Source organism: Silurus aristotelis, assembly GCF_946808225.1.
Source record: "Silurus aristotelis genome assembly, chromosome: 20".
Taxonomy (NCBI): Eukaryota; Metazoa; Chordata; class Actinopteri; order Siluriformes; family Siluridae; genus Silurus; species Silurus aristotelis.
In genome coordinates this window covers 6863874-6876189 of record NC_139593.1, presented here as the reverse complement: position 1 = coordinate 6876189, position 12316 = coordinate 6863874, and the positions used below count along the sequence as shown (strand labels likewise).

At 39.9% G+C, this 12316-nt stretch overlaps 1 protein-coding gene across 5 annotated transcripts; it reads left to right on the top strand.

The window, feature by feature from the left end:
* Positions 1-123: 123 nt before the first annotated feature.
* Positions 124-11024, top strand: arl13b (ADP-ribosylation factor-like 13b). 5 transcript variants are annotated; one of them, XM_083522823.1, is made up of 11 exons: positions 124-490; positions 567-685; positions 2371-2441; positions 2692-2941; positions 3167-3272; positions 3876-4078; positions 4851-4962; positions 5041-5203; positions 5483-5599; positions 6379-6447; positions 9025-11024. In XM_083522823.1, the coding sequence occupies exons 2-11, from the start codon at positions 627-629 to the stop codon at positions 9099-9101; spliced, it is 1227 nt and encodes a 408-aa protein (XP_083378949.1). In that variant the 5' UTR covers positions 124-490; positions 567-626; the 3' UTR covers positions 9102-11024. The 5 variants fall into 5 exon arrangements, with proteins under 5 accessions (XP_083378949.1, XP_083378952.1, XP_083378948.1 ...); XM_083522826.1 differs by having other exon boundaries at positions 187-490; positions 588-685; positions 9203-11024; XM_083522822.1 differs by having other exon boundaries at positions 187-490; positions 588-685.
* The last annotated feature ends 1292 nt before the right edge of the window (positions 11025-12316 follow it).

Genomic DNA, 12316 nt, shown 5'->3' with positions numbered 1-12316 from the left:
TAAAAAATGAACGTGGTGGTAGAGCGCATGCGCAGTGCGCGCTTCAGTTTATCCTGTAGGGGTGCTCGGTTTGTATAACGGGATTGGTCTTGTGTCAAACCGCAAACTAGTGCACTAGGTAGTGCGTTGGGACAATAGGAGGATGCGCACTATGTAGGCTGACTACGGAGTGTAGGAGCGTGCGGTTTGGGATGGATTTGTTGCTGAAATCACGGCCGCAGCCATAGCAGCGGGTGGCGTAAACAATAAGCACAGGGAGCGATTGTAACGAAGAACAAGCGGAGTAGCAGGAAAAAAAAGTTTCTAAACAGAAGGATATATATTTACATTTATATAAAAACAATAAATGATTGGATTTTTTGCGATGTGCATCTACGAATGCGCTAGCTAAGACCGGTTAGTTTTGGAAGTCGACTGCCGCTATGCTAGCTTTGGGTTAGATTAGCCGAATATTATGGGATGTAGCTAGTTAGATGACCAGAGCTTTAGGGTAAGTAGGTGAAGATGAATGTGAATGTATTCCATGGCTCGATGATCTCTTAACCCATGCAGTAATGATCCCACAGGTTTTAACTGGTTACCTGTAGGAGAAGGTGACGGTTCCAGGTCCATGAGTTTGGAGTGTGATGTTCAGTCTGATGGCGAACTGCTGCAGCTGGCTGAAACGCTGGAGAGAACCTGCCAGGTGAGACCCCCATCAACTCACCTGTTACTGCACAACTTTAAATGTCATTGTTTATCCAGGAGATGTGCATTACATAGTATTAGTTTTGCTTTTGGCATGGCGATTTGTTTACAAGCCGAAAATTTTCATGGGGAAAGTAGATAAAGCAGATAGATGACATCATGGGTCATCAATTAAGGTGCAACATGAAGGACACTGTGTTGAAGAATATACCTTCTCTGAGGAAAGTGACGAACCTAAGAGGCACAAGGATGTGAGAAATGGTGGTGATCAGTAAATGGGTATGAAGAAGAGCAGTGGTGATGATCAGAGGTGGCAAAAGTACATACATCCTTCACTTAGGTAGAAGTACAGATAAATATGTTGTAAAAGACTACTACTTGTTTTAGTGTCAAGCTGGTGATACAATTTTATATCAATATTAATACAAAACACGATACCTAATGAATGTATCCAGGCTGAACGTCCACCATATAGAACACATGCAGAGAAAAGATGATGATGATCAGGAATGTATCTGTTCTCAGTCATGTTTAAATCACTGACTCCCTCTGTGGTGTGTGAGAGACAGGAAATGATCCACCAGTGGGAGATCGAAAAAGAAACAGGTCGATGGGCTAAAAACGGCGCAACGAAAAGAAAAAACAATGACCGAAACCAAATAGATTAAAACTAAAGCAACGAGTCTGGATTGAAAATGTAAGAAGTAGAAAGTAAAGAGTGAAAGTAAAAAGTTGCCTGAAAAATAAATAGTGGAGTGAAGTACTGATACCAGAAAAATCTACTTAAGTAAAGTAACGTATTTGTACTTTATTACTTCCCACCTCTATTGACTAATGATTGGTCATAGGGACAGTGGTGGATAGTGGTTGGTCCTTCGGGAATTGATGGTAATCAGTGATTGGTAGTTATAAACAAAGAAAACCAGTGATTGATCCTTGGGAATGATGTTGGTTATTGATTTGTCTTTGCATTAAGTGTCAAATCCTTTCTATTTAGCAGCAGCACCCAGATTAGCCTGTATATTCTTCATGTTTCGCTCTCACCTGGCTGAAATCAGAACACACAATTTCTCCCAACCAATGCCTGACTCCCTGAGAGCGTTTCAGTCAGAAATACAAACGTTCTCTTGAGTATATACTCCAGTTGTACAGTTGATTCTCGATTCTGATTGGTCAGAAATTGTGGATCATTTCAGACACAGCATCTCTAAAACACTAAATGACTGCGAGATGAAATGTATAAAACAGCGAGGAGACCTTTATTGATGATTCAGGACGAAGAACTTTTTAGCATTTGTGTGAACTTCATACCAGTACACATTTTTGAACATTTATAAGCGGAGTACAAAATAAGCAGTGAGGCAGAACGCTAAGCTAACTCGGACGAGCAGCGTCCGTCCTTCAGCGCTGATCCCTCAGCGAGGTCAAGTTGGAAATCCCTCACCAGCAGGGTTAACTAAGGCCGAGAGAGACCACGGCATGTTTGTTTCATCGTAAGTGCAGGTCGCTCGTGCACGCTTTAACGCTCCATGGTGTCTTTATGGCGCAAGTGCCGCAGGTGGGTATTGTCTTAAAGGCACTCGGGATTGTGACCTACAGGCTTTTAAATAATGCATTTCAACGAGGGTTCAAATGATTTAGAAGGTTTTTAGTAGTAGGATGTGTGTTTGTTTGGGGTTACAGGAAGGTTACGCTGGTGATGGTGGGACTGGACAATGCTGGGAAAACCGCCACAGTACGGGGGATCCAGGGAGGTATGACTCACTCCATTAATTCTTCTATGAATTCAATGTTTTTAAAAGTGATACAAATCTTTTATTTAATGGTTATTTTATTATTGCTAAAACAGACAGACAATGGACTTGTACGTGTGTGAATAAACCGTATATACGATTCGAGACACAGATGCGTGTTACAAAACTAGAGAAACATTCCGATACCACTTTGTACATCTCGGCATATCACGCTGTAGGTATCCAGAGTAAATCCGTGTAATTTTTTCAGAGAGTCCTCTGGATGTGGCCCCTACGGTCGGCTTCTCCAAAGTAGACCTGAAGCAGGGCAAGTTCGAGGTCACCATCTTCGACCTCGGCGGGGGGAAGCGGATCCGGGGCATCTGGAAGAACTACTACTCTGAGTCGTACGGCGTGGTGTTCGTGGTGGACTCGAGCGACGTGCAGAGGATCCAGGAGACCAGAGACATTATGGCGGAAGTGCTGCGGCACCCTCGCATCGCCGGCAAGCCCGTCCTCGTGTAAGTCTTTCAGTGGCTCAGATGCTTTACGGCAGAACGATGTGGATGTGATAAACGCATTATAACAGACTGTAATGGTCCATCAAGTGCTGCTGTGTTTCACACTCTTGTCCTCTGAGACAGGTGCAGGTCTTAACCCATGTGTTTCTAACAGCTGTCAGCACCTTCTGTCTTTTTTTTTTTTTTTCCTCCTTCTGTTCCCCCTCTTTCTGAATCACGTCACAGGCTGGCCAACAAGCAGGATCGAGACGGCGCGATGGCTGAGGCAGACATCATCGAGAGCCTGTCACTTGAGAAGCTTGTCAACGAGAACAAGTGCCTCTGTCAGATTGTAAGTTCTTCACTCGCTCATCAGTCATCGTCTTCTTCTTTCGAAATAGAATTTAGGGCTTGATTAAGGCCGGTCGTTAACAACGTATTTGTTTTTCTTTTTTTTTTTTTTTTTTTGTCCTGATACAGGTATTAAATTTAATTCTTAATGGTCTTAAAAAGGTCTTAAATTTGACTTGGTGAAACCTGCAGAAACCCTGAATAGATCAATATAATCTATATAATAGATATAATAGATCTATATAATAGAAGATATATTTTTTATAAAAAAATATAAAAAAAACAAAAAAAAAAACAGTACTGAATCATGAAAATGTGCTAAAAGAAAAAAATATATATTAATTAATTTAATTATAAAATGTATAAATAATAATATTATATAAATATAATATAGCGGTGTCCGTGCAGCACAGTGTCTCACGTACCAGTTATCAATCCCAATAGTTATTATAGCGGCCTCTAGAGGTGAATCAGTGATTCCACGTTCTGTTTGTTTTAACTGCCATATGATATTTAGAAATAAGAAGTGCTTTTTGTTTTTAGGTAGAAAGCATGATGTCAATTTGAGTAAAAAAAAATGAGAGAATGTGGTTTGTGTTGTCAGGAACCGTGCTCTGCAGTCCTGGGCTGCGGTAAGAAGATCGACAAGTCCATAAGGAACGGCCTGAACTGGCTCCTGAACAACATCGCCAAGGACTACGAGGTAATCACGGAGCGCGTTCAGAGGGACACGGCCGAGCAGCGCGTACAGGAGGAGCAGGATAAGAAGGAAAGAGCCGAGCGAGTGAAACGCATCCGAGAGGAGAGGTCTGGGGTTTTTTATTATTATTTATTTATTTAAAATTCATTCATCTTTTTAATGTAAAGTAGTAAATAAACCACTAAAAAGTAGTACCACAGTCTGTTAACACAAATTAAAATAAAATATATCAAAATGCAGGTTTCACAATTTTATTTTATATTGAAGGAGAAATTTATTTTAATTTTATTTTTTTATGTATTTATTAAATTATTTGACTATGAACACAAACAAAACAAAAAAAAAAATCAAAAGATATGTTTAATGTTGTACAAAATGTACTTCACGTTCACCATATATTAAAAAATATAAATGAAATCAGGTTCTAAAGTGTTTGGTAAATAATTGACAAACATAATGAACTATGTAACAGAAATAAAGATCCAAAGTCGGCTGATATGATCGATTGCCGCTGCCACTCGTATAAATTGAAATCTACATCAGAGCTATTTTTAAACGATTATAACGTGGTCGATTATAACTCCTTAAGCTCGCCTGACTTTGTGGTTCAGGACAGATGAAGATCTCACAGGCTTTTTATAAACGAACTTTCACAAGCATGCGCTCTATTTATTCTAATCTATGAGGTATTTGTATGGACCCGGTTTAATTAGCGTGATCTCCAGCACCCCCTGTGGTAATCTGAGAGCTACTGAGGGGAATGCAGTATTTATTTATTTATTTATTTATTTAATTATTCATTCATTCATTTATTTATTTATTTATTTATCCATTTATTTATTTATTTAATTAATTAATTTATTTATTTATTTTCCATAGAGACAAACAAGAGCGTGAAGAGGCGGAGAAAGCAGGCGGACAAATAAAGGAGGAGGAGTCAGAGGATGCCGAAATGTCCAACCCTTTCCAGCCTATAAACCATGTCCCAGAGGTAAGCGTTCCACTCAAGCTTTCTTCATCATGTTAGTGTTACAGCTTAGTGAAGTCTTGGCCTGGGTTGTTCTTTCAGAATGAAAACGAGTCGAAAAAAGGAATGGAGATGAAAAAGCAAGGAGAAGAGGTCACGCAGGACGGCGTCCTGGAGTCAAAGAGCAAACAGGAGGACGATGAGGAGGAGGACGATGAGGAACAGGGAGAGAGCGAAAGACAGACGCCCGAGAGCCCAGAATCAGGTCGGTCTCTCTTCAGTGCGATTGCTCCATCGCCTGATAATTAAGAGCACAAAGTAGTTTTATCAGAGCGACGTGATTAGCGCAAGTGGCCTCATTTGTATTCCAGTGATTTTCACGCTAACGTTAATGAAGGCAGCCTTCAGCAACGTTGTTTCTGTAAAAAGAAAAAAAAAAAAAACTGGGTACTTTTACTGTCATCCATCTGAAGTGCACTACTATACATAATTACCCAGAAATCGAATGAAGACACAAAGTAACTCTCGGTAATGAAACTCTCAGGTCCAGCAGACCAGAGCAAAAAGAAGATCAAGAAAATACGGCTCAAGCGGAAAAACCGAGTCGACCCTCTCATAACGGACGACGCAGCCAAGAGCCCGACTCCGCCTCCCGCACCAGGTAAGAGGTCCCTCTACGTATATAAAAAAAAAAAAAAAAAAGCATATTTTACCAATTTTGTTATTTTTGTGCTCATTTATACCACAGTGCTGTCGAATTCCCGAATCTGATTTGGTTTTCGAAGATCTGAGAATATTTCCGACTTGGTTCCTGCAAATTTTTTGTTTCGCACACACTAGGGATGCGCATCTCCATAACGGCGGCCGACGCGATTCCCCTCTCGACGCATAGCCGACGATACGATACATTAAAGACGCGTATGAAGCAGTTACCGATCGCGACGCGATACAATTCAATTCAACACAATACCACGCGATAAAAAGTGCCTTCCTACTTCTAACAGATGGCAGACGATCTTTTACCGTTCTGTCTCCAAGAAGACGCAGCTCTACCTCTGCCATGTTAATCTGTATCCTATGTGACCCTGAGGACACGCCTTGAACTCTGTATTGTTGCGATACGCCATATAACGGTTTAGTGACAAGAAATCGATTTTCGAAAAAAAAATCCTCAACCCCGATGCAAATACCTTCAACGAACCGAAGCCAAGAGACTATAGGTCTTATAACCATATAGCAACAATAACTTGTTAGAAAAAGTGCATTATTATTAACTCTGGGTTTATAAAGGAATTAACTTCTGACCAATCAGATCTTTTGGAATATTTTATTTGAATTACTATCAAATGTCCTTATAAACCACAGAACCCGGACAATCTCGTGGAGGGGGGGCAAAAAAAAGAGCAGGTTTAAAATGTGTTGTTCCACTTCTGTTTGTAGTTGGATGGGCCACTCCCAAAGTTTCTAGACTCCCCAAGCTCGAACCTCTTGGAGATACAAGGCGCTCTGGTAACTCCTTTCTTTTATTTATTTTTTAAACCCCTCGTCATTTTCATCGCTACAAACCATTCTGTCCCGAGCGTCTCCATCGCTCACGGCAGTGTCTCACACTTCCCCATCGCATGCTTCAGCTTCACTGACTCTCTGTATCTCACCATGCTTAGTGTATGCATGATCCTGACTCACTCGCCAATCATCCCTACTAACCACATGTATTTTTGTACCATGAATTAATCCAGGTTTGATCAGTATAGTGTTTATTATAGAATAGAAGGTCAAGACAACTGGACGTCTCATGAAGGTTTTTTTCTTGTTCGTTAGGGATGAACTTCAAGACGGATATATTAATGTACAATGTATATTTGTAATCTATTTATTGCTACAAAGCTGCTTTGGGACATCGCCCGTTCTCAAAAGTGCTCTACAAACTGAATCGAACTGGACGTTGCGTTTTATAGACGTTATAGGCATTTGTATAGAATTTCCACCAGCTGCTTCAAAACGAAACATGCACTCGCACACATTTTCTTACTTAAAAAAATACCAGCATTAATGATCAGTATTCTAAGCAATAATGACGTTTGCTTTTCCAAACAATTATGTGTCGAGTTCTGATCATTCCCACAGACATTTCCAATAGAATCAGCAATAGAAGCAGCCATGTGAACATTAGTTACAGAAATCCTTTACTGTGGCCAAATTTGATTGCTGTTGGCGACACACTACACTTCAGGGGGAAGTGGTAGATCAATGGTTAAGATGTTGGACTGATTAGAAGGTCAGGAGGTCATTCAAATCCCACCACCCCAATGCCCCAACCTGCCACTGTGGGGGTTCTAGAACAAGGCCCTTAACCCTCAGCCGCTCAGATGTATCAGATGTATGCATGAGATACTGGATGAAGTACAGTACATTATCTGGCCAAAATACCCCCCCCCCCATGTTAATTTTTGTTTTATCGCCCCAATTTAAATATAGTTATAATTAGGGCTGAAACGATTCCTCGAGTAATTTCCCTTACAAAAATTCGTTTAGTCCATTTGCAAACAAGCACTGTGTTTCCCACGGACCATTATCACTGACGCATCGCACGTTAAACTCTTGAGCGCTCTGCACGGGGAACCACAGAAGATGTAGGAACGGAGAAAAAAAGTTGCCTGGAGAAGATTCGGGTCAAAGAAAACCAAATTCCAAAATTTACGAAATTCAATTTCCAAACTAAAACATGAAGAAAACGCTGTACAGTGCGGTTACCGTTTTTAGTCTTTTGAAATATTTTTGAAATATTTTTTGTATTTATAATACAGTGCGGTGAAAAAGCGGCGTAGAGCAGAGTAGCGGCGCACGTTTTTAAAGCAGGCGATAAACACACGGATTTGGTGCGTGGAAAATTTCAAGCCGCTTTTCCGGAGACACCGTGATACTGTGCTAAATTTAATAAATAAATACACCAGCGAGAATAATTAAGTTTTATCAAACGTTTCTATAACCTACTTCACACGCTTTTTGAACTTTTTGAACGCACTGTATTTGTGTTTTTGTTTAAAACAGCAATCAAATGCACTAAACGGGTTTAGTTTTTATATTCAATTTCAACAATAAAAATTTAAATTTTTCTAAAAAAAATAATAATAATTACTTGTTAATTTCAAGAGACCCGTCTTATTTCCTCTCTCTTTTATTTATTATTGTTCTTTAATTAAGGAAAAATACTTCGTATTCGATTCATCGGTGGAATGATCGTACTCGATTACTAAAATAATCGATAGCAGCACCACTACTTATAATAAACTCCACTCAGGCGTTCCATTAGATTTTGGAACGTGGTTGTGAGATTCCTGAGATCAGACATTAAAGCCTGGGGTGCCTTTAGTGTTCCAGTTCCTCCTAAAGGTGTTCACTAGGGTTGAGGTCCAGGCTCTTTCAGTCCAAACTTGTGTCATGTGTTCTGGAGCTCGCTTTGTACACACGGGCATCATAAATCTGGAAATGCGTCCGAGTTTCACTAAAGACAAAAATTGGCGCAGCAGGTAAATACGCTCCGAATTATTGTTTGTGGAACGTTCAGGTGTCCACATACGTTTGGCCACGCAAACACGCTTGATTTAAATTTCTGCACACGAGAGAGTCCAGTTGTCTTGAGTTCAGGAAGTGAAAATGATCTGGATGCGTGAACGGTCTTCATTAACATCACACAGCACGCTGAGTGTTTTCCACGTGATGCGCTGGATCCAGTATAGCGACTGTACTGGTGCGGGATACTGTGTCCAGTTAACGCTGAATCGAGGGTGAACTGTGATTTGCTGTTATGGCTTTAAAAGGGGCAGTTTGTGGTGTTTAAACGGGAAAAACAATTAAAATGTGCGTATATTTGCGTTAATCAAAATCCCAGAAGACGTGTCAGGGTTTTTTGTTTTTGTTTTTCCCCAGGAAAATTCAGTAGTAAATGTTTTCAGGACAATTGCATTTTAATTGCTAGCAAAAAAAAAAAAAAAAGATTAAAAAACAAAAGAAAAGCATACAAACTGCTCTTTTAATCGGGTGGCTCTCACTAAAGTGTCTTCCGTGGTTCTCTCCTATTGGCAGATTTCTATGGCAAGCCCCTCCCACCTGTAGCAATTAGAGAGAGACCAAACGGAGAAACCCATGATGTCATTTCCTAGCCCCTCCTCCTCTACTACTCCCCACCCCCGCCCTTCCCTCCATAAGGTTAGAGACGCCTCGTCTCCACCAGTGACCTTGTTTTATTTCTCTCATCTCCAAGCGCGTGCTGTGTAAATACGCAACAATCACCAGCACCCCTGTAAGCGAGAGGAACCAATCGGCTCGCTCTGGAGGGATCACGTGACCGGCCCAGGACGAGAAAAGACTGCGGATCTACACCATAACAACGTGGACGTTTTGATTTTATTTTATTTTTTTTATCTCAGATAACAAAGATTATAATATTGCATATAAAAGCTTTATTTTTTAGACTGAATCACATATAAACTGTGAACTTTTCGAAACAGAAGATTATTATGATGTGTGTGTAAATGACACTAAGAGTGTGTGGCGTGCAGAAAATCACGATCACATACACACGATCGTTCTCAAAACGCTATTTATATCCTGCACAACACGGACGTTCGAAATCCCGCTCCAACGTCCAAGATTTCACCAGCAGTTTTCTACACTACATACACTTTATGGACTAAAGTTTGTGGACACTGGAGATTTTGTGCTTTTTTTATTGTCTCCATTTGCTGTTGTAATCATTTTCATTCTTCTGGGAAGATGTACCACTAGATTGCGCAGTGATTTTGTGCTCCTTCACAAGGGTGTTAGTAAAGTCAGGTGGGTGAGCTGAGGAGGTCTGGGGTGCAGTCAGAACTCACTTTCATCCCAAAGGTGTATAAAAGGGTTGATCTTTTTCATTCCAACTCATGTAAAGCACATCATGGAGCTGGAGCTGGTCTGGATCTTCATGCTTGAACAGGTTTGGGTCTCCTAATTCAACTGACAGGAAGATACCATGTGCATCCAAAGACATAATATACAATTGTGCACCTCCATCTTTATGGTAAGAGTTTGGGAAAGAACCACATATGGCTGGAGACGTCAGGTGTCCTAATAGTGTATCGTTAAAAGAAAACTCCACCCTGAACTTTTCAATCTTTTTCCTGTTACCTATATTGAAATTTGCCGAATCGATGCGGCGGCGCTTTAGTCTTTTAAGTCCGTCTGGAGTTTTTTTTCCACGGTTATTTTTCTTTTAAGCTTTTAAGCACAGCTTTGCCCAATGCCGGATCTCTCCCTCTGCCTCACATTGCAATCTGGGGCTTTTCAGGATTTTTGCTCTACAATCTCCCATGTTGTTGTTTTTTTTGTTTTGTTTTTTAAGTTGCTGTTTGAAATCTATTCTCCTATTGAACTTCATTGCAACTACACCAGCGATCCTTAATTCCTCATACCATGTCACAGCATCTAACCAAACTAACCCACACAGGAGCTTCTGTATATCCACATCACCGAGCTCTCAACATATTTATTAATGTTTCAGGGTGGATTTTCTTTTTCCTTTAAAGTGAATTTTTTCCCAACGGTGAAACGCACGATTTAGGGAGTTCATTTTAAACTGCTTTCTGGACACTGACGCTTTTGACGTCAAAAACAGCAATGTTTCTCCCCCACCCACACAATTGTGGCGGTTGAGACTGTTACAGATGTCGTTTATTGTCGAAAGCTTATTTTGCAGAAACACATTTCGCAAATGTTACATTAAGCTGGAACATTTCACACACGCATACACACTACATGGATTTTACATACAGAGGTTTATTCATTTCCTTACAGAAATGTACTGTAAATGGTATAAGTAAGTTATTTATTTAGTTGTGATTATTTTTTTTTTAACCCTGTGCTTCCCTCTTGTTTTTGCTAATCTATTATTTTATATTTGACACTTTTTTTTTCTTGTTTTTCATTTCAAACACGTAACACCTTGTTTGCTAATCCCACATTCTCATACTGTTTTTGTTACGTGCACTTTTTATCTGTCTTGTTTTAATACGAATGCAATTAAATCCATAACTATATTTTATTCATACGGAGTCTTCGTAGACTTATTTCAGGTAAAAGGAACCAACATGGCAACCATTCCATACTACAGCAACGTGCAATTCCATCTGGACTGCGGTTTATTGGAACCGACTTCATCATACAAAGAGACGATGAACCAAATCGATCTATGACGATCAGTGTATATTTATATATTTGTTTGGTTAAAGTAAATCTTCATACGTTTGTAGGACCTTGTTTGTTGCATAACATCCATAAAAAGGGAACCCATCTTCATCTGGGTGGAACTGAATGTCCATTTATTAGATTTGACTGGGTTTTTTTTTTTTTTTGCCGGTGTCTGGAGATGGTTGGGGGGAAGAGAAAGGATTATTGTTGTGGTTTGCAGTTATAGAACCTGTGGAAAGTTTGGAAACATCTTGTCTTTTATGGTTTGTAAGACGTTAATGTTCCTTTTGTTTCTATGTAACGAACTCGAAAGGCAAAAACGTGCAAGAATTAACCAGTGAATGACTGGAAGTAAATTCTGTGGTTTGGACATGGATTGGACATGTTTTTCTCTAACAGAAGAACTTGTGTAATTCTGAGAATAGGAAAGATGATGTTAGCAGACTGCCTCACCCCCACAGTCAAACATGGAGGTTGTTTTTGGAGCAGGGAATATTGGAGACTTATTCTGGGTGAAAGGAACCAACATGGCAACCATTCCATATTTCAGCAACATGCAATTCCATCTGGACTGCAGCTCAATGGAACTGATTTCATTATACAACAAGACGATGAGCAGAAGAGTACATCCAGTGTCTCTAAAGTGTTACCAAGCGTGGTGTGGAGTGTTAACTATCATGGAACCCCTGCCCAGTCACCGCACCTGAATCCCATCGTACTGCTCTGGGATGTACGGAGGTCCTAAGAGGCCATGCATTGGAATATTTTTTTAAAAATTCTTGTGATCATACAAATGGTTACGATTATTATCATGATGCTGCATCTGAAACATTCCTTTTTTTTTTAGTAGTTAATTTTTGAGGAAATGACGTTATGCAAAGGTCACAAGAACTAATTTGCGATCTCGAGAGCACTTTTATGTCGAGATCACTAAAAAAACAGAAAGGAAAAATAAATGATAACGCATGGCCTCTGAGGACTTCCATAGGGACAAACTGGATCAGAAGAAAGAAATCTCCAAGTGGTGAAGGACACTTCTTTATATGTTTGGTCAAAGTAAATATTCATCCTGTTATAAGACCAAGTTTGTTGTATATAAACAGAAGGAATATTCATGTGTCACTTAAAAACTAGAAGAGACTAAGTGCTT